The following is a 22,620-nucleotide window of genomic DNA, read 5'->3' as shown; positions in this document are numbered from 1 at the left end:
ATTTTGAAACCAGACTGCTTGGGTTCTAATTCTGGTTCTACCACTTAACTACCTGTGTGAGGCAAGTTACTTAATCGCTTTGTGCCTCAGTTTTCTCATCTTAAAATAGGGATAAAAGTATGTACTTCATCAGGTTGCTGAATTAAAGGAGTTAACCTAAAGTGCTTCAAACAGTGCTGGGTACCTGGCAAGCACCACCATGATCATCGTTTTCAGCTTAAACACTGCCTCCTCAGGGAAAGCCTGTTCTTTCTCCGAGCATCTAGGACTCATCACAATTTGTAAATATTTTTTGTTTACTGTTTGTACTCCGTTAAGACAGGGAATTTGCCTTATTTACTACTGCATGCTCAGCACCTAGCACAATGCCTGATACAGCACAGGTACTCAGTAAATATATGCTGAATGATTAGAGAAGCAGATATTATTTCCGTGCCACCTGCGAGAAAGGTCCAGTGCTGTGTCAAGGCAGAAGAGAGCACAGCTAGGATTTGCACCAAGGTTCCAACCACCTAACTCAGCTGCATGACGAATAGTTACGAGGTATTCTGTAAACAACAAATAGGTCTAACACTCTGTTACTCTCTTCATCCAGACCTTACTCATCTGCCACGGTCTCCCTGTTTGAAGCTTCCTCCATTCAAACCCATCTTTGCTTAGTTGGAGCTCCCACAGCACTCAGTATGTGTTTCTTAGCTGAGTCCTGTTTTTACACTTCTGTGCTATTTCTTCTACCTGTCATCTCAGCTGATGATGCCCTTGCTCTTAACACATTTGCTCTTCCTCACTTTTCCCGAGCTCCTCCCACTGCTGGGCCCACAGGATACGCTCAGCACAAGCTTGGAGAGTGACCACTGCTGCTGCCTTTCCAGGAGCATGGCCAGGGCCACTCTGCATCCTGTATGCTTTCATGAAAGAGATTATGACTCTATAGGAAACAGGAGGTCGGCCAGGTGTCCTCTTACCTGATCTGCTGTGGCTGGTGGTGGCAAAGCTGTAGAGAGAGAGAGCATCCGCAGGGAGGCCTCCAACTGCTGGGGAGGTAAAAAGAAGTTGGGCACCACAATGGGCTCTGGGCTATAAAGGTAGTTAAGGGACACAAATACCTAGAAATCTTCCCCAGACAAGCATCTCCTCTGACCTCTACCAACCCTTTGTTTCCCTCCAACTTATTCCTGCCCATGAATCCTTTGCTCAAGTGGTTCCCTCTGCCTGGAAGGCTCTGCAACTCCTAACAAATTGGTCTATACTTATGGGTCACTTCAGATCCCGCCTCCTCCCGGAACCCTCCTCTAAATCTCAGCCACAGTGACCCCTCCTTTCCTAGTCTAGTGCCCAGTCTGAAACACAGGCTAATGCTTTTTTTTTTTTTTAATTTTTTTTTTGGCTACGTTGGGTTTTCGTTGCTGCGCATGGGCTTTCTCTAGTTGCAGAGAGCGGGGGCTACTGTTCGTTGCGGTGAGCGGGCTTCTCATTGTGGTGGCTTCTCTGGCGTGGAGCACGGGCTCTAGGCACACAGGCTTCAGTAGTTGTGGTAGGCAGGCTCAGTAGTTGTGGCTCACGGGCTCTAGAGCGCAGGCTCAGTAGTTGTGGTGCACCAGCTTAGTTGTTCCGCAGCATGTGGGATCTTCCTGGACCAGGGCGTGAACCTGTGTCCCCTGCATTGGCAGGTGGATTCTTAACCACTGATTCTTAACCACAGGGAAGCCCGGCTAATGCTTATTTAGTCTGATATGACTCTCAATTTGTTTCCCCCAATATTCCCTAAGCTTCTCAAAGGCAGAGGCGGTGTATTTCCTTCAGTCACCTCACTACTTCCCTAGAGCCCCATGAGGCTGGCAGGTAGCAAGCACTGGGTGATACTTGCCGAGGGCCTGCTGGCCAAAACCTGACAGGGTAGGGGTGGGAAGGTGGCTCCAGGGCAGCATCTTAGGCTGGAAGGTGCTGCCTGGCATTGAAGGAGGGCCTGTCCTCCTGGGTGTTCTGTGCTCACATCCAGAAACGAGGGCTCTGTATAAGTAGGCACAGCTGATCCACCACCTGGACATGAGCCCTAGAAGTCGGGTGCTGTATCTTGCACTTCTCCATATCCTCTGGAGGTACCCAGTACTGTGTTGAGAACACAGTGTTCCACAAATTTGTTCAGTCAAAGCAATGATTCAGTTTAGGAGGGGACTATTTTGATGGGCTATTTGTTTCTGTTCAATAAGCGAAGTATGGTTCTGATGCAAATTGGTCTATCACTGTTCTTCCATGCTAGACTTCGAACTCGAGGAGGGCAAAGATGAGCTCTCTTTCACATTATATTCCTGTCACCTAGCATAGTACCCGAGACACAATAAATGTTCAATAAATATCTACTGAATGAATGAAATGTTATCATTTCCTGCTTTGGCTCAAGTCCCTGACTTTTCTACAGAGAGGTGGGGATGGAGTTGGAGATCCTGAAGGGAAAGAGCCCTTTGACCTCAGCCTTCCTCAGAGGCCCCGGTGAGGTAGGACCTATTTGCTGTCACGCTCTGACTGCTGAGGACTCAGCCTGACAGTCAGCTTGGCTGGGAGGTGCCCAGGGTGTGCTGAAACACCAAGCTCCCCTGCTCAGCCCAGCACCACCTGTCTTTCTAAGGGTCTTGCTCCAACAGTAACCTGTGTCACTTATTAGATGGTACCTTCACAAAAGTTCACACTTTGTGCCTGTTCCTTCACCTGTAAGATGGATATAATAATTATACCTTTTGTTTTGAGAATTAAATGACATTATATATACAAAGTGCTTAGAATGGTGCCTGACACATAGCATGTACTCAGTAAATGTCAGCCCTTCCTGTCTCCCCAGTTGAGGGGGAAAAGTCACCACTGGTTCCCTCACACCTACTGAAATCTGCTTTCCATCCCCACCTCTGCACTGTCCTCCTAATGCTAAAGCCAGCGAATACATGTCAGTCCACATTGTGCTGGACTTGTCTTAAGCATCAGGGTGCTGACCACCACTCCCCGAAACCCTGCCGCTCCCATCTCTCTCGCCGGCCCTCCTCCACCTCCACCATGGGCGCGTCTGCTCCCCCTGCCCTCAAGTACTGGTGATCCTCAGGGCTCTGTCTTGTGTGGCTCTCCCTTTCCCTGTCTCCTTGCTGTTCTTGTCTGTTTCCAGAGATATCTACCTTTATAGCTGATCTCATCCTGAACTCCGGGCCTGCATTTCCTCCTGGACGTCTCACAGGCACATGTGCAAAATAGAAATCTGCCTCTTCCCTCCAAACTGTCTGCCTTCATTTGCTATTTCCTAGTAAATGACCTAACTTGTGATTGAAATCTAGTAAATGACCTAACTTGTGACAGAAATGACCTAACTTGTGACAGAAATCTCTCAGTCATACTTCTATTTTCCTCTTTCTCACCCTGCCCCTATCTAATCCTCTCAGATCCCTCCTCCTTTTCCTCATCATAAAACAGTCTATGCTTTAGGTCAGACTTTCTTCATCTTTCATTATTACTGCAAGTTTCCTACCTGGTCTCCTTGCTTCTGGTCTCCACTGACCTAATCCACCCTCTACAAGGCACTGGGAGAATTTTCTAATATGTAAATCTGACCAATCATACGCTTGCTTAACATTTACTGAACACTATTTACGCACCAGGCACTATGCTAGGTAGTTTACATTGTTAATTCAATTTTCACAACAACCCCACAAGAAAACTACTGTTATTACTTATTTATTTAAAGATAAGGAAACTGAAGTTTAATCTGCTAACAAGACAGAGTCCAAGTACCTTAGCCAGATATAAAAGGCCCCTTCAGATCCAGCCCAGCTTCACCCCTCACCATCCCTCTTATCTGGGGGCTCTAACCACAGTGACTTCTGCCCACAGGCTAGGCTCCTTCAAGTGGCTACGCCTCTGCGCACACAGTTCGCTGTGACTAGAACGTTCTTGTCCCTGCCTACAGAATGGCTATTCATCTTTGAGGTCCAGCTCTACTGTCTCTCTTTCTGGGATACCTCCAGAGTTATGGCAGCTTCCACCTCTTGTTCCCTAGCATTTTGTCCATGCCTTAGAACAATAAAGGCTATTTATCACTGCCTATTTACTGTTACTGTCATTACCTGTCTCCTACCTCATAACGGGAACTTCTCGAGGTAAGGTCTGATTCAAATCTCTGTCGTCATTACACAGCACCAGGCCTGGTAATACTCACTTTTTGAAAGAATGAGTAGTCGGGAAGGCCCGAATTAAAGCAGTGCCCTTAGGACCTGGCACATGTGACTGCTCCTCCACTGACCATAAATTCTGAGCACAACTAAATCGACTGCAGAGGCAGAAACATCAGAAGCCAGGAAGAATGAGGCCAGGAAAGAACACCGAGGCACTCTGCTTTCAGTGCTCAGCCTCTAGCCATTTCACGCTTTAAGCCTCTCCTGAGCCCATACCCCCTACCCTCAGGTTTCTCTCTGCCTTGCATCAAGAATCACATCTGTGTGGTACGTACAAATGTTCCCACTCATTTGATTTTCTCAAGAATCCTGTGAAACTGATAGCTCATTTCAATCTATATTTACTGATCCTTTCTGTGTGTCATGTCTGGGGACATGGAGAAAGACAAGGTCCTTGACCTCCCTGGGAATGTGCAGTCTGGTGGGTAAGGGATTATTACCTCCATCTTATAGGTGAAGAAATCGAGGCTCAGAAAGGTTAAACTATACGCTTGATGTTACACAAGTAGTAAGAGCTGGGTCCGAATGGTCGAAGTCAGGCCCCCTGATTTCTAGTGGAGAAAGGACTGCAAAGCACTACAAAGGCAGCCTGCTTCACCCACCAGCCCTGCAATAACCCCTGCTTATTGTTGGGATATCAGGTGAGCTGATGTGATCAGCTGGTTAGGCTACAGATGTGAGGGCTACTGATGGTCCCAAGTGGTTTCCTTTCCCCATAACATGCCCATCTGCATTTCAAAGGAGGAAGAGGGGGAATGTCAGATGCCCCTCTCCCCATCAACACTGCCATCCTGGGGGGGCTTGGGTAAGACCATTTCAACAGTGCTCACTTTCCCCTCCCCTTGGACCCATCACTTGCCCTTAAAAAAAGTTAATTAGGCAAGTCACTAAAACTCTGAGTCTCCATTTCATTACACGCAAAATAGAAATGATACCAACTTTAAAGACTTGTGTGGCCGAATGCAAAATGTATGTAAAGTGCCTGGCACACGGTAAATGCTCAATCCGTGGTAGGACTCTTCTTTCTCTATATCCTCCCCTGAAATTTCAACTGAGATTAATGGTCTCATTCCTTAGATGCAGAACTTTGCCTTCAGGTGTAAAATACCCAGAGATTAATCAGATAAATCAGGCTAGGATAGGCTAATGAATGTACTACCAACATCTAAACCCAGTACGAAGCATTATACTTCAGAGGCCTGATGATAATGGGAATCGTAGCACCTGATCAGTACAGGTGAGTCTTCAGCAGGAAGGGGCTCCCCATGCCCCTGAGTGCATTCTATGAGGGGGGACAATGCTCACGCTCATGCGGCTGGCCTAAGCACCGGCACCCAAAATGCCTAGAGATGGCTTAAGGGGCTACCTGGGGGAAACACCAAAGGATACAGAAGGATGCTCTGCTTCGTGGACACCTCTGACCCAGATGTCTGCTGCTTCTGCCTGATGTCAGGGCAGTTGATGGGTGGCTGCTTATGGTTTTCCCTTCTGCTCTGGGAGGCTGGGTGTAGAGGGAGCTTCTCAGAGCTATCAGCAGAGTCACTTAGCTCATCAGAGGCCACTTCCTTCTCAGCCTGGGCCTCTGGCTTGGGCTCCTGGTCCTGGCCTGCCTTTGGTGAGTGCCACCCAACACAGGTTTTGCTCTGTTGGGCTCCTGAGAGTGTCACATGGGAGCTGAGCTGAGGGCCTGCTGAGGCAGGCTCTCCAATCCTGGCCTTACAGGCCATGTCCTCACAAGGAACAATACTTTGGCTAGGAGAGCCCTGCCTATGCAAGTGGGGGTTAACAGTCCTTTCCGGGCTGGACAGAAAGCTACTTCTGACCTTGAGCTCCTCTCTGGGGAAAGGCTCTGAAGGACAAGAGGGGCCTTCCCTCTGCCCCTCATCAGGCTGAGGGCTGATGATCTCACTTGCATCTGACATGAAACTGGACCAAGGGCTAGTTTTGTCTGTCACGGTGGTGACCTCATTGAGGGCCCTGGGCTCAATGATGTCTTCTTCATAGTCCTCATCACTGTAGGCCAGGCCTGCCCTGGTGTCCTCACTGCTCTGCATTCTTGTGGTGGGTACCCTGTGCCCCAGGGCCTCGTGAAGCACTCCTCTTCCACCTGAAGTCTCTTCAAGAGTAGAGGGAGGTGGGGAGTTTCTGCCCTCATCTGGAGCTCTTGCCAATGGCAGGTCTGGAGTTGTGCTTCGTTCTTGCGTGGCTATGTCCTGAGCATCTGGGAGGGTGGTGACTTCTCTGCTTCTACTCCTCGCTTGGTGAGAACGCAAAGATCCTTGGGAGTTCCGGGTGATAGTCTGCAGATCTAAACAGTAACAGATATCACTCTTACTACAAGGTAGGGCCCCAGACCACTCAACTTTCCCACATTAGCTTCTAGTTTCAGATGTAGTCTTGCAATCAGACCTTTGAACAAACCTTGAAGATAATAGTTAATTTGCCCCCAAGAGTCAGTGAAACTATATTCAAGGCGGTACAATTTCTAGCATTTTATTCTAATATCAGAGGACCAAAATCTAATCCATTTATAGCTGTGGTTACGTCTGTGGAAACACTTTCAGAGACTATCTGCTCATGCTCAGGAATTCTTGGGAGCTGGGAGTCCTGGTAGGAATGTTCATGCTTCCATTTACTGCAGTAATTACCTATATTAAAAACCAAAATGAGAATCCACTTATTTACCTATTTGATGACAGCTATTAGAACTATTTTATTTGGAAAATAAAAGCAAAGAAATACCCATCAACCAAATGATAAGGCTGTGGAGATTTGTGAAGAAAATGGAGGCGGCATGGTGTGCTGGAAAGAGCACAGGCTTTGGAGCCAGTCAGGCTTGGGTTCAAATCTCTACTGTCACTTGTCAATTTTGTGGTTACGAGCAAACTACCCTGAGTCTGTTTATCTTTAAAATGTGATAAAACACCACCTTTTTCACAGCGTTATGGTGAAAAATATATGAGATAAATAGGCATACATTGTGTAGCACATATATAGGCATTCAGTAACTCCTTTCAAAATTCATCCTCTCCTTGTGAAAATCAGTTCTCCTTCCGTCATCCCCTTGCTTAGAACTCCCCTTTTTCTTCCAGGATAAAGATTAAACTACTAAGCTTGCCTTCAAGGCCCTTCGGCTTCAAGCCTTTGATTCTCCCCACTCTCCTCTTTTAATATGACCTTTAAAAGGATTCTCCTTATCCACTCTCACCTCCACCCCAGACAAGCCTCCCTCTGTTTTGCTCTTATGCTTTCTTTCTGGGGGGCAGCTTCTTTGGTTGACTATAGAATGCATGCTTGATGAAAGCACAGACAATGCCTGTCTTGTCCACCACTGTATCCTGCCAGAACTAGTGACACAGTAACGCCTGGCACAGTTGGCTCAATAAACAGTAAGTGGAAGCCAAACACAGAGTACACTTCTGTGGTCCTGGCTACCAAAAGGTTAGGTATCTGGGAGAAGAGGGCAGGAAGGTTTGTGTCTAATATCAACCATGGTGGCTTGCTTTCCCTTTAAAGAGAAAAAACTGAACTTATTCATTCCTGTGTAGAATCTACACATTCTGCTTGAGAAAAATGATCCCGGGAATTCCCTGTGCTTTCACTGCTGAGGGTCCGGGTTCAATCCCTGGTCGGGGAGCTAAGATCGCGGTGTGGCCAAGAAAAAAAAAAATCTCCCTGAATGATATCAATACAGTCAAAGTGAGAACCACCACTTAAGGGGGCTTTTCAAAGGGTAGACTATGGACCACCAACACCTAGAATCATCTGGGGTGCTTGCTAAAAGTGTAGTCTTCTGGCCTCTGAGAATTAAAATCTGAAATATGTTTGTAGCTGAGTTTTTCTGAAAATAGAGTGGCACGAGTTCACGAACTGCCACTGAAGAACTCATCTAATCCATTCCCCTTTTTCTGGTTGGGGAAACTGAAGCTCAAGAAGGGAAAGGGTATGCTCAGAGTCAAACAGTTAAGTCCGTGCCACAAACCCACCAAGGACTCGACTTGGGTCCCCTGCCTCTCAGACCCATGTTCTTTCCATTGCACATGTCCCAGTGCCACGCTACTACGTCTCTCCTTTCAAAAGGAAGACAGTAAATAAGTAAGTAAGAAAGATGGTGAAAGCTGTTGGTCTCTATTTGCCATAAAGACTTGTCTGAAGGCACACATTCAAATGCTTTTTGAATAAGTACCCATGACCATAACTCCTCATCAAGAGCGGCCCTGAGCCATACCCGTGATTAACGAGCTGACTTGCAACACCAGGTTATTGGATTTCTCCAGGATGCAATGGCTTTCGGGGTCTAGGCTGCTGGCTCCTGGCCGAAGATGGTCCCCCTGACTCTCTTGGCACTGCGAGGTGGCAGTATGGGTCTGAGGACTGAGGGGAAGTAAAGGCTTGGTGAGCTTCTGGCTGAAGTACTGCTGGATCTGATCTAGCTCACTCAGATTCCTCCTGCAAAAGAAGAAGGGGAGAAGAAAAAAGGGTCATTCACTGGGATTATGAGCATCTTTTATGTTCCTCTGACCTTCCATTGCTTGAGCTAGGACCTTAGCATCTCTCACTTGGTCTATTAACAGCAGGGCCCCTCTCTCTCCAATCCACCAATTCATCCTTCACCTCTCTGACTACAATTCCACTGCCGGGGACAACATTTTCCCCCTCTATCTGGCTAATGGGATTCCTCTTCTGATGTCCAGCAAGTATTCTACCTCCTTATAGGGAACCATTCTTATCATCATTCCAGTCCTCACTTCCCCTTACTCTGGACTAGCACTGACCTCTGCTACCTTTTAACCATTCCTGATGGAATGGTTCAAGCAAGTGACCTTCAAGCAAGTGACCTCTTCCAGCAAGCCTTCCCTGACTCTCTAAGTTGGTTTAAGGGCCTCTCCTCTGTGCTCTAGTCTTTCTGTACTCTTCAACCATATCATTTGTTTGTTTCACATCAATTTCCCTTGATGTGATGTGAACTCTGTGCTGGTTCCTTTACATCTACTGCACCCAGCACAGTGCTTGGCACAAAATAAATGAATGCTGAATGGATAAATAGACATGAATAAATGGGCTTTACAAAAATCTTCTATTCAAAAACCTTTAATTGGGGCCCATTCATTCTTACTACTCCGAGGAGAAATCACACCAACTATTACCACCTTCACTTGCATAGGATTTTACGTTTTATGCTTTCAAACACATTACCTTGTTTAATTCTCATCCAACCAGATGAGATCAGTAATTACTGTTTTACAAATAAGGAATGTGAGGGTCAGAGAATTTAAGTGATTTGTCTAGGGTAAGAAGTAGCATGCAGCTACTCAGAAATTGGAACTCCAAGACTTATGCTTTTTCCATTATAGTACATGGGCTCTGTCCCAACTGGGTTCATTTCTGCCTCACACTCCTGCAGGCTAGAACTCGAGTTCAAGCTGCTCCCTGCTCTGTCCCTGTCCTATTCAGGGGTGCAGCTCGTATTTCTCCTTTTCAAAGTCCATTGCCCCAAGTCATTAGGCCACCTCTCCCTTAAACTTCTTCACTCTTGGCATCTAACCTTCTGCCTTAGATTTTCCCTTAGTTTTCTCATTATGTGTTAGTTTAGTTTCCCTAACTAGGCCATGCGCGTCTGGTAATAGAAGATAACATCTCAAACTTCTCTATTTCTCTAGTATACTCAGTGTGCCTGGCACAACTTGCACAACGCAGACACTAAATAACTGTGAAGTAAACAGAAAGTCTTTCTATCCTTTTGTTAAGAACAGTCTGCATATCTTAGAGTCAAACGTAAATTAAATGAGAGGACAAAGCTGATCCTTATTCTATCACTAGAAGCCACAACTCTATCAAATCATAGTGGATTTACTTAGGTGTCTATATCTGGGTTTATGCCACATAGATAAATACTTGTAGCAGGAACATGCAGACAAATGTCAACTTGGTGAAACTTTAGAAAATATGCAAACCCAACTGGCCTCGTCAGAGGTTCTGGGTATAGAACCTATTAACACCTAGCTGCAAATTCCTCATTTGTGGGAAAAGTTTGGTAATACTTGCCCTGCAGGCCTCACAGGATTGCTGTGACTCAAATGAAACACTGCTTTAGGGCTCCATGAACCCAAGGAAGTAATGCAAAATTGACATTATCTTGTTTCATCTCTGTTTCGTAGAGAATTTGTCTACGGCAGTGGTTCTCAAAACCTGGCTCTAGGACTGGCAGCATCAGCATCACCTGAGAAGTTGTCAGAAATGCAAATTCTCAGGCCCTATCCTAGACCTACCGAATCAAGAACTGTATGGGTAGGTCCCAGCAATAACTGTTTTAATAAGCTCTTCATGTGATTCTGACACACACTAAATTTTGAGAAGCACTCCTCCAGGGCAGTGGTTTTTAGCCTGATGGTTTTAGCTCCAAGGGGATATTCGGCAATGTATGGAGACATTTTTGGTTGTCACAGCTGGGAGAGGGGTGCTACTAATATTTAGTGGATAGAGACCAGGGATGCTGCTAAATATCCTACGATGCACAGGACAGGCCCCCACAGGCAAAATATCTGGCCCAAATGTCAACAGTGCTGAGGCTGAGAGAAACTGCTCTAGGGTGAAGGAGAGTTTCTTTCTCTCCTTCCTCAGTGGGTGCTAAAGTATGTCAATTGAATGGACCAATAAAATGCAGCCACACTGTTGATGGTTTTACTTAGCCTCCAATCTCCAGCATCTTCCTAGAATGAGAATCTGAACATATTACTTTCTTATAAGTTTGAGCAATTTCCCAGTCTACAGCATGACTGCTCAGTCCTTTCTAACCCATGTCCCACCAAAAAAGATTTGCCAATCTTTCATTCTGAGCTTGTTTTATGAAATCAAATAATAGATTAGTTTTTTCAAAAAATAAAATCCTTTTTTATATTTGTTTCCTCAAACTTTACACATTCTCTTCCTCCCGACCCCATCACTTTCCATTTGAGAATCACTGTTGTAAAAGTGCAAACTCTTGGCCTGACATTCAAGGCCCTTCAAGAACTGACTCCCACACAGCTTGCCCTGCTCCCTACATCTTATGCTCAGCCTCACCCTAACTGCACTGCTGGTATCTCCCCAAACTGGGCTTATTGTTTCATGCTCCTGGCCTTAGCACATTTTTTTTCTGCACAGAATGCCCTTCATATTTGTTGACTTGTTCGTTTAAAGTTCAAATGTGACTTCTTTATATCTTTCCATGTACCTTATCTTACTCATTCCTCCATGTATCCTTGGCCAGGAAACCTGGAACTCTTATCATACATGGTTATAATTATAATGGCAACATGGCTGTCTCCTCTGCTGGGAATGGCAGAGCCAGGATTGGAAATCAAGTCTATCTGACTCTGGAGCCAAGTCCTTTCCATTGCACCACACTTCTTACTAGGTAATCCAGGGGCTGATCCAAATGATCTCTAATGGTCCTTTCAATTCTCACAGTGCTTTTCTGGCTTAGATGCTGACTAAACTAAGAAAGAGATAGGGAAGCATTAACAGGAGAGATGCTGGTCTGGAAGAATCCAGTGGCTGTGAGGATAAAGACAGTGAGACAGCAGGCAGGATCAGGCTTCATAAATTGTACAGTAGATGTGAGGGTGGTTATTATTAAGTTTGATGACCAATCTAAAGTTTCTATATTTATAGATGGACCAGAAATATAGCCCCCTGAAGGACTGGAAGGCCCCAGGCTGAGACAGATTCATCTGTGAGGAATCCTGTGAGGCTCCAGGTCCACTTCGAAGCTAACATACACGAAAGCCCTTGCTAAACATCCCGGAGCGGTGGTAGCTGATAGAAAGCAGTACTGCAGGTTGCCTTTGCCCCTTCACCCTGCGCTCCACTATGGTTCCCTGTGTCTTTACTCAGCAGAGAGCCTCACCTGAGGGAAGTCAGAATGGAAGTATGGGAGGAAAAGGGTGATGTGGTCAGTTTGTCATCACTTGGCAAGATTGCCTCTCCCTGCTGCAGGGATTCATGGAATCGGCGGATGTTCTGCACATGCTCTTCATGGCGTGATGCCTTGCTTCTTGTGGTACTGCTTCTATCAGGAATAAATGGGGGCAAAATAAATTCCCAACCAATGAGAAAACAAACAATAAATTCGTGACAACAAACAAATCACCCTCCTGACATGGTACCGCAAATCCATCCCCACTACCACAGTTCTGGCTTCATCGACTCAATTGCTTGGATTATAATCATCTCCTGAAAATTCTGTCTTCAGTCTTATTCATTCCCCTTTTATAAATTCTCTACATTATAGCCTCAGTGATTTTTTAAAAACACAGAACTGAAATAACAATAACATTTATGGAGTCCTTATTATGTGCCAAGCACTGTTCTAAGCATTCAACATATACTAACCTATTCAATTACTATCATTCCTTTCTAGCTTTGGCTTCTCTTTATCTTTAGAACAAATTTCAAGTTCCTTAGCATGGTATTCAAGAACTTGATCCCAGCAATAATCATCTTCTTTTTGTTTTTAATTAATTAATATTTATTCATTTAAAAATTAATTAATTTATTTTTGGCTTAGTTGGGTCTTAGTTGTGGCACGTGGGATCTTTCGTTGTGGCACACGGGCTCTTCATTGCGGTGCACAGGCTTCTCTTTAGCTGTGGCGCGTGTGGGCTCCAGAGTGCATGGGCTCTGTAGTTGTGGCACATGGGCTCTCTAGTCGTGGTGTGCGGGCTCAATTGTCCCGCGGCATGTGGGATCTTAGTTCTCCAACCAGGGATCAAACCTGCGTCTCCTGCATTGGAAGGCTGATTCTTAATCACTGGACCATCAGGAAAGTCCCTTCTTCTTTTTAAATAACAGCTTCATTGAGATATAATTCACATACCAAAGAATTCACCCATTTAAAGTGTACAATTCAATGGATTTTAATATATTCAGAGCTGTGCAACCATCAGCACAATCAATTTTAGAATATTTTCATCACTCTAAAAAGAAATCCTACCCCAAACAGCCATTACTCCATACTTCCTCCTCTCCCCTGACCCTCCACCCAAACCTCCCAGCCCTACGCAACTGCTAATCTACTTCCTGTCTCTACAGATTTGCCTATTCCAGATATTTTATATTAATGGGATCATACATATGTGATGTTTTGTGACTAGCTTCTTCCATTTAGCATAATGTTTTCAAGCTTAATCTATGTGGTAGCATATATCAGTACTTCATTCCTTTTCATGGCTGAATAATTTTCCATTGTATAGATATATCACATTTTGTTTATCTACTTATCAGTTGATAGACATTTGGGTTGTTTCTAATCTTTGGTTATTAGGAATAATGCTGCTACAAACAATCATGTACAAGTTTTTGTGTGGACATATGTTTTCATTTCTCTTGGGTATATATATAGGAGTGAAAGTACTGGATCATATGGTTACTCTATGTTTAACCTTTTAAGGAACTGCCAGACTGTTTTTCAAAACAGCTGCACCATTCTACATTCCCACAAGCCATGTATGAGGATTCCAATTTCTCCATATCCTCCCCAACACTTGTGATAATTTGTCTTTTTGATTACAGCCATCCTAGTGGATGTGAAATGGTATGTCATTATAGTTTTCATTTATATTTCCCTGATGGCTAATGACATCAAACACCTTTCATGTGCTTATTGGCCATTTGTATATCTTCTTTAGAGATATATCTATTCAGATCATTTGCTTATTTTTTTTATTTTTTTGCGGTACGCGGGCCTCTCACTGTTGTGGCCTCTCCCGTTGCGGAGCACAGGCTCTGGACGCGCAGGCTCAGTGGCCATGGCTCACGGGTCCAGCTGCTCTGCAGCATGTGGGATCTTCCCGGACCGGGGCACGAACCCGCGTCCCCTGCATTGGCAGGCGGACTCTCAACCACTCTGCCACCAGGGAAGCCCCATTTGCTTATTTTTAATTGAGTTATTTGCTTTATATTATTAAGTTGTAAGAACTCTTTATATATTCTGGATACAAGTCTCTTATCAGATCTGTGATTTGCAAATATTTTCTCACATTCTGTGGGTTGTCTTTTCACTTTCTTGGTATCGTTTGTAGAAGGAAAGTTTTAAATTTTGATGAATCCAATTTATATTTTCCTTTGTTGCTTCTACTTCTGGTGTCATATCTAAGGAATCATTGCCTAATCGAAGGTTATAAAAATTTACTATGTTTTCTTCTAAGAGTTTTTATAGTTTTAGCTCTTATATTTAGATATAGGACCCATTTGGAGTTAGTTTTGTATATGGTCTGAGGAAGGGGGTCCCACTTCAGTCTTCTGCTTGTGGATATCCAGTTGTTCCAACACATTTCTTGAAAAAAGACTATTCTTATTACTAAACCATCTTGGCACATTTGACATCTTGGCATCCTTGGCACATGGGTTTATTTCTGGATTCTCAATTCTATTCTATTGATCTTTATTTCTATCCTTATACCAGTGCTGTATTGTTTACTGTAGCTTTGTAGTAAGTTTTGAAATTGGGAATGTTTTTCTTCCTTTTCAAGATTGTTTTGCCTATTCTGTGTCCCTTAAATTTCCATATGAATTTTAGGACTAGCTTGCCCATTTCCATAAGGAATCCAGCAGGGACTGTGATATAGGGAGTATGTTGAATCTACAGATCAATTTGGGGAACTGATCTTAACAATATTAAGTCTTCCAATCCATGAACATGGGATATCTTTCCATTTATTTATAACTTCTTTAATTTATTTCAACAATGGTTTATAGTTTTCAGAGAAAACGTTCTGTACTTTTTTGGTTAAATTTATTCTTAAGTATTTTATTCTTTTTGATGCTATTGTAAATGGAATCATCTTTTCAATTTCTTTTTGGATTATTCATTGCTGATGTACAGAAACACAACTGATTTTGTATATATTTTAAAAGTTTCCCAGTTTGGGGGTGTGTTGCAGGGAGGGATAAATTAGAAGGTTGGGATTAACATATACACACTACTATATATAAAACAGATCACTGGGAATTCCCTGGTGGTCCAGCAGTTAGGACTCTGTGCTTCCAATGCAGGGGGCACAGGTTTGATTCCTGGTTGGGAGACAGATCTTGCATGCTGCACAGCATGGCCAAAAAAATTAAAAAATTAAAAAAAAAAAGATAACCAACAGGGACCTACTGTATAGCACAGGGAACTATACTCAATATTTTGTAATAACCTATAAGGGAAAAGAATCTGAAAAGGAATATATATATATATATATATATATATATATATATATAAAAAATCACTGAATTACTGTGCTGTACACCTGAAACTAACATGATATTGTAAATCAACTATACTTCAATAAAAATAAAAATTTAAAAAAATTATAAGAAATTAAAAAGTGTCCCCATTTAAATTTCTAATATGGTAAAAACTGATAGCTATAACCTACAGAAACAAACCTCTTTGAGGTCATCAATAATTTTTAAGAGTATAAGGGGGTTCTGAAGTGGAAATGTTTGAGAACCACTGCTTTATTAAAGTATAACTGGTATATAATAAACTTCACATATTTAAAGTGTACAATATGTATTTTAACATATATGTACCTCTAAGGAAACCATTACCACACACATTAAGATAATGAACATATCCATCACCCCTAAAAGTTTCCTCCTGTCCTTTGTAATTCCTCCCTCTTTCCCGCTCCATTCATCCTGCCTTATCCCTAGGCAACCACTGATTTTCTTTCTGTCACTATAGATTAGTACACATTTTCTAGAATTTTATATAAATGGAATCATATACAATGTACTCTTTGTCTAGCTTGTCTCTCTCAGCATAATTATTCTCTCAGCATAATTATTCTGATATTCCTTTGATTGTCTCACTGATTGGCTATGGTCAACGTAACACCTATAAAATAGATATTGGGATCTAGGATTTCACATACACATGGGATCCCTTCATGCAGAGGGCAGAGGCTCTCTTCATGTGGTAGGAAAGCTACATAACACTGAAATGGGTCTTTGAGTGGCTAAGCAGTATTAGAGTATCTTTCTTGGAATAAAGGGTCTACTCAGTAACTGCTGCTGTAGGAGTGGCTTGTATAAGATCCCTTGCCTTCTCCCTGAGGTAGAGAGAGAGACAAGGAAAAGACTGATGGAGGCAGGGGAATGCCAAATGACACTAGGGCCTGAGGGGAATGGGGTGGAAAGAAGCAATCTTAGTCTTAGATTCTACCCTTTGACAGGATGGAATATGCTCTAGTCCTGATATCCATTTGCATATCCACAGTTGGCTAGGTGAAAAGGGTGGGCCAACTGCTTTTCACAAAATAACCTGGCATGTAGGTTTGGGAGGGGAAGGGTCATGATATGTTTCTCACACAGCTGATGACTGATTTTACGGATGAAGGTTAAGGCCTCTGAGGAAAAGAGAAAAGAGTCCCTTGCACTGAAGCTACCCTTTTTTTTTTTTTTTTTTGCGGTACGCGGGCCTCTCCCCGCTGTGGCCTCTCCCGTTGCGGAGCACAGGCTCCGGACGTGCAGGCTCAGTGGCCATGGCTCATGGGCCCAGCCGCTCTGCGGCATGTGGGATCTTCCTGGACCGGGGCACGAACCCGTGTACCCTGCACTGGCAGGCGGACTCTCAACCACTGCGCCACCATGGAAGCCCGAAGCTACCCTTTTGATAGCAGTAAAACTTCCCTTTTTTTTTTTCCTAAAAAAAATTTATTTATTTATTTTTGGCTGTGATGGGTCTTATTTGCAGCATGCGGGATCTTTCATTGCGGCACGCAGGCTCTCTAGTTTTGGCGTGCAGGCTCAGTTGCTCTGCAGCACGTGGGATCTTAGTTCCCCGACCACGGATCGAGCCTGTATCCCCTGCATTGGAAGGCAGATTCTTAACCACTGGACCACCAGGAAAGTCCCTAGTTTCTATCTTATAAAAACTCTTTTCATAGGATCTTGGGGTTCCCAGGGGTTATGAAAGAAGGTCAATTGTCTTTCCCTGTCTCTCATTTCTTCCTCTAATAAAGGAAAGAGAGAAATGACAAGCTAGTTTGCACACTTCCACTCTTGACCCCATTTCCTTCTATCATAAAGAAACCACTCACCTCCCAGGAGAGGAGAAATCAACCTCCTTTGATGAGGTGTGAACAAGTTGTTCTGGAGTCTGTCCTGCAATGCAGCCAGGGAATGCACCATACATATCAGAGGCGGGGAAGGAAAAGGTACTATATATTGGGATCTGTAGAAGCAAAGAGAAAAATAGCACACTTGTTGCCACAAATCCTTTTGGAAAAAAGCAGTATAAATAAATTTGTAAAATTTATCGTATGCATATAATTTATTATTTTCTATGTATTTGAACACTGTACTAAGCAAGGTACATGCATTTTCTTGTTTAAACATCACAATCTTATGAGGTAGGTACTATTATTATCCCCATTTTACAGACTACATTATCAGACTGCTTTTTTTAATTTTTAAAAAACATTTAATTAATTAATTAATTTTTGCCTGCATTGGGTTTTTGTTGCTGCGCGTGGGCTTTCTCTAGTTGTGGCAAGCGGGGGCTACTCTTCGTTTCAGTGCACAGGCTTCTCATTGTTGTGGCTTCTCTTGTTGCCGAGCGCGGGCTCTAGGCACGCAGGCCTCAGCAGCTGTGGCTCGTGGGCTCAGTAGTTGTGGCTCGTGGGCTCTACAGCTCATGCTCAGTAGTTGTGGTGCACAGGCTTAGCTGCTCCATGGCATGTGGGATCTTCCTGGACCAGGGATCAAACCCGTGTCCCCTGCATTGGCAGGCGGATTCCCAACTGCTGCGCCATGAGGAAGCCCTCAGACTGCTTTTTAAAGGCTGTTTTATTTTTATTTATGCTCTTGTTTCCTCCACTAGTTTGTGAACTCCTGGCTGGACATCTTACATTTTCCTTACATGTGAGGATAATCTGGCTGTGATATTCCTTGTCTCACGATTACCAGGGTTGATGTAAAGAAAAGACCCTCCTATATGGGGACTATTTAAACTCTTTGTCATTTTTCTCACACATGCATTTATTCACTCATTCATTCATTTGATATTTACTGATGCCCACTTTACCAAACCCTGGGCCAGGCATGCGTGACAGACAGATGAGTAAAACACAGTCTTTGCCTTGATAGAGCTCTCCTATCTGGGACAGCCTGGGAAAGTCTCCTTTCCTTTACAGTTAAACTCCCTGAAAGAGTTGTCTGTACTTACTATCATCAATTCCCCTCCTCCCATTCTCTTTTAATTTTTTTTTAATAGACCAATGATTTTAATGTAACAGAGTTTTTTTTAAAAAAGTTAATCCAATGTGGTTTCAGATTCCACACTGCAACTAATCTTACTTTATTTAAAAATTGAGATTTAATTCACATATTATAAAATTCACCCTTTGAAAGTGTTCAATTCAGTGGTTTTCAGTATATTCAGAATTGTGCATCCATCACCACCATGTAATTCCAGAAATTTTCACCCCAAAAAGGTCATGAGGTCATTATGAGACACAAATGTATTCTGTATGCTGGAAAGTACCAAACACATGTAAATTATCTTCTTATAGGTTTTGCTTAGTAGAACCCTTACTGGTTAAGGACGTGAATCAGGATACATACCAGTGATCCTGAGGTCTCCATCCCACGTCTTGCTTGCCTTTCTTCTCTGAAGTGCATCAAACTCTCCAAAGGGGAGATGGCAACTTTTATTTGCCCTTGGCACTCTCCACTGAAGTCTGTGATGTTGTACCAGCCACAGACAAACTGGAAGCCAGAGAGAAGTGGGGAGAGGTCCACTGAGGCAAAGCCAATCACCCTCTCCTCACCTGTGGGGGAAAGAGAAGAGCTGGGCAATGTGGCTGGGCATGTCCTGCCACTGAGATTCGAGGTGGCACACAGAGAAACTGATTTAGAGGATGGGAAGGTTCAGTGATTCCACAATCAACAGAAAAGACAGATAATGAGGATGAGAGACTGGCAACCACAGCCTGCTTTCTAACTACTGTAAGTTCCCTTTTTGTATGGCAGGGAAAAGCTGGCAGGGTTGAGTTCTGTCCTCTTGATATAGGCAACTAGAAAACACCCCTTAAACATAAGAAACACTTGTTCTTTTCCCTATGTTATCACGTCTCACTGATTTTCCTTAGGGCAGTGGCTCTTGAAAGAAATCATTTGAAAGACCATCACCCTTGGAATTATGAGGGATTTGCATTTTCTTATTTTTACTTGTCTGTATTTTCCAAATTTTCTATAACATACATATGTATTATATTTAATTAAGAACAAGAGACATAATTCACCAAAAAAAGGACAAATAACCCCCTAGAAAACCAGTACAGGGTGCAAAATGAGCTTGGGCTATGGCCGCTCAGTTTTTGTTTTTTTTTTTTGGCCACATTGCACGGCTTGTGGGATCTTAGTTCCCTGACCAGGAATTGAACCTGGGCCACAGCAGTGAAAGCTACGAGTCCTAACCACTGGACCGCGAGGGAATTCCCTCAGGCCGCTCTTAATGACAGAGAGCGAGTAATCTGTGGGATTACCTCTAACATACATATGTGTTCCCAGAACCATCAGTGCCATGGTTTTACTTGGTTAGAAAAAGAAAAGGATTGGCAAATTGTCAACATGGTGTGAACTTATTTTTACAACCAAGTAAGACAGAGTTCATACCTCCTTTATGCCAAACTTTGAAGACCAGAGTTTGTCGTGGATCCAAAAGAAGCTCTTTAGACAGCCTATTAAGAAAAACAACCACCATAGATTAACTGTGTAGGAAGCTCCTCTAGTATGAAACTCAGACTTGAAGAACACCTTATAGTTGAAAAACACTTTTCTAGCATTTTCATTTCATGCTTATGATCATCTTCTAGGATATATTTTTATCTTCACAGTTAAAAGGAGGGAATAGAAGCTCAGAGAGGTGAAGTAACCAGGAACTTGTCAAGACCTAAAAACAAGCAACCGTGATGTAGTATTCTTCCCCCTACCCCCCTACCCCGTTTTATTGGAGCAGGTAAGGATTCTTCTTATGCCTTGTGGTGGTGCGTGGAGATGGTGAGAAGAGAGGAAAGAGTGTTTATTGAGTACATACCTTGGGCCAGCCACGGTGCCAAGTGTTTCTTATACATGTAATCTACACAAAAACCTATGACATGGACATTATTATCCTTGTTTTACAGATGATGAAGCTGGGCTCAGAGATGTGAAGTCAGTTTTTCAAGGTCACATAAGAGTCAGTAAGTGGCAGAGCTGTGATTTGAACCCCAGTTTGCCTGACTCCAGAGCCACACTGTGCAGAGGCAAGGCACCAAAATAAGAAAGTACCCAACTTTCTAACCAGGTTAAAGAATTCAATGTGGAATTCACTGAGCACCTCTAATATATTTTATATGAAGTGAATTGTATAGTTTTAAACTACAAAGCAGGTACCCTTGCTCCAGGTGAGCAAGATGGAGAACCAGAAAAACTAAGAGACTTAATTTCCTTCTCCAGACTCCACTGGGGAACTGAAGAGAGCCAACTTCAAGACCAGTGAGAGGCACTGTGCTAACTTGGAACAAATACTGTGTCAGAGATTTGAATTCTAGCCGGGGGTCAAAATATCCACCTCTGAATTCTAGCTCTCCTAGTATCACCTGAGTGCCCCTGAGCACTCAGTCTCTTTGAGCCCTGATTTTCCTACCTGTTAAACGGGATATTATTATCTACCTACAAGGTTTCTACGAGGATCAAATGAAACAATTTTGTGATAAAGAAATTGCCAACAGCACCATCATTCATTTTTCTTCTAATCTTGTCTCTGTTACCAACAGGCTATGTAACCTCCTTGGGCCACAGTCTCCGCAACTGTATAGTAAGGGGATGAAATGAGGTGATTGTTCATGTTGCTTTAACAAGTTAGTAAAGTTAGGTTCTGAATGAACAAATCACCCTCACTTAGAAGCTCAGCCCTCTGGTCACCTATCTTTTGAGGCAGATTTGATATTTCAGTACTGGCCACTATGGCCAGAATATCTATAATTTCCAGTAGCTCACCATAGACAGTACTGAGTTGTCACTGTAGTTGACTCAAGTCAACCACTCAGATTTCACAACACTGAACATGTGAGCAACTGCTGAGACTCGATTAGGTACATAAACACTGTGAGAAAACAGCAGATCAGATACCATGTGGCATGGCTGGTGCTGGTGGACAAGAATTAAACTTTGCAAAAGGTGATTCAGTGTAAAGATAATAGTAACAATAATTAGTAATAGAATCCCACTTTTAATGATAATGCAACAGGTAACAGAAGAAAAGGGAGGAGAGCCTGGTACCACAGCAGTGGGCCTCTGTACCAGCCCCTGACCTCCGAGCTGCACTGCCACATGGTTGACAGGACTCCATCTCCCCCTTTTTTTGAGCTTCCAAAGGAGATCTGTCATTTGTTATGTACCTACCACGTACCAGGAGGTAATTTCCCTAAATGTCATGTAATTTGGACCTCCTAATAACCCTGTCAAAATTACCTCCACTTTACAGATGAGGAATCTGAGGCTCAGAGATGTTATGTAACTTGTTCACACAGCTAGTAAATAACAGAGATGGGGTATGAGGCCAAGTCCTTTTAGTTCCAAGCCCTGGTTCTTTCCACTGCACCAGAAATCTTTTCCAAGAATGTGTAATCCACAGCCTTTCCTGAGATCAGTCCTCTCTGCCTTCTTCACCTAGATAGCTTGCATACATTCTTCCACACTTAGCTGAGGGGTCTTCAGGGACTGTCTTAATCGATAACCTTTAATTCCCACTGCCCAGAACAGAGCAGAGCATATAAGAGGTCTTCACTGAATAATTTTTGAGTTGTACTGAGCAGAGTTAAAACACACCACAACAAAACCTTTAAACCACCACTAGCTGTGAATTCATAAGCATTAGGATTAAATAACTGTTTGATAAGGAAAGCATTCTCCAACTCTGCTCAATATTGTTGTGTCTGTTACATTCCTCACTCTGAATTTGTCTCTTGGAACAAAAAGCAGATTTTGGAAGGCTGATGGAACATCATAAAATACAAACCTTGATTGCTGTTGAAAATTCCAGATGGGGGAATCTGTGTTTTCAACCACTGGGGTGTAGATAGGAGATGGCTCATCAGCTGTTGTGAAGGATACACAACAACTGGGTATTGATACTTTCCTCTGTGTCAAGGGGCTCCCTGAAATAGAAAAGAGTGGAGTGACTATACTTTAGGGTACCAAAAAGAATGTGTTGGAAGCCTCTCATTATACAAGTACAAGAAGAACCATTCTTAGCTCTCTCCTACCTTTGGGTCTTTCTTTGAGCTATTCCCTGTGTCTGAAATGTTTCTGCTACTGAAACTGTTATTTCAAGGTTCAGTTCATAAATACTACCCAGCAAGAAACAACTTCTTCCATTTCCTTGTACTCTGTG

General features: G+C 43.3%; 1 protein-coding gene across 9 annotated transcripts in view; it reads right to left on the bottom strand.

The window, feature by feature from the left end:
• C2CD3 (C2 domain containing 3 centriole elongation regulator) overlaps positions 1-22,620 on the bottom strand; it is a 130,380-nt gene that overhangs the window by 16,316 nt on the left and 91,444 nt on the right. For 5 of the 9 annotated variants that reach the window (XM_033862294.2, XM_019946558.3, XM_073808466.1 and 2 more), the window contains 8 exons: positions 22,246-22,384; positions 19,860-19,924; positions 18,807-19,012; positions 17,282-17,415; positions 12,100-12,261; positions 8,440-8,660; positions 5,601-6,519; positions 966-1,077 (listed from right to left, as the gene is read on the bottom strand). In XM_033862294.2, the coding sequence (XP_033718185.1) occupies positions 966-1,077; positions 5,601-6,519; positions 8,440-8,660; positions 12,100-12,261; positions 17,282-17,415; positions 18,807-19,012; positions 19,860-19,924; positions 22,246-22,384 (1,958 nt within the window). Of the gene's footprint in view, positions 1-965; positions 1,078-5,577; positions 6,520-6,560; positions 6,860-8,439; positions 8,661-12,099; positions 12,262-17,281; positions 17,416-18,806; positions 19,013-19,859; positions 19,925-22,245; positions 22,385-22,620 lie in introns of those variants that run through there. The other 4 variants (XM_073808464.1, XM_033862295.2, XM_019946563.3 and 1 more) reach the window with 4 other exon arrangements.

This window comes from Tursiops truncatus, chromosome 8 (genome assembly GCF_011762595.2).
Source record: "Tursiops truncatus isolate mTurTru1 chromosome 8, mTurTru1.mat.Y, whole genome shotgun sequence".
NCBI lineage: Eukaryota > Metazoa > Chordata > Mammalia > Artiodactyla > Delphinidae > Tursiops > Tursiops truncatus.
This window is presented reverse-complemented; position numbering and strand designations above follow the sequence as displayed.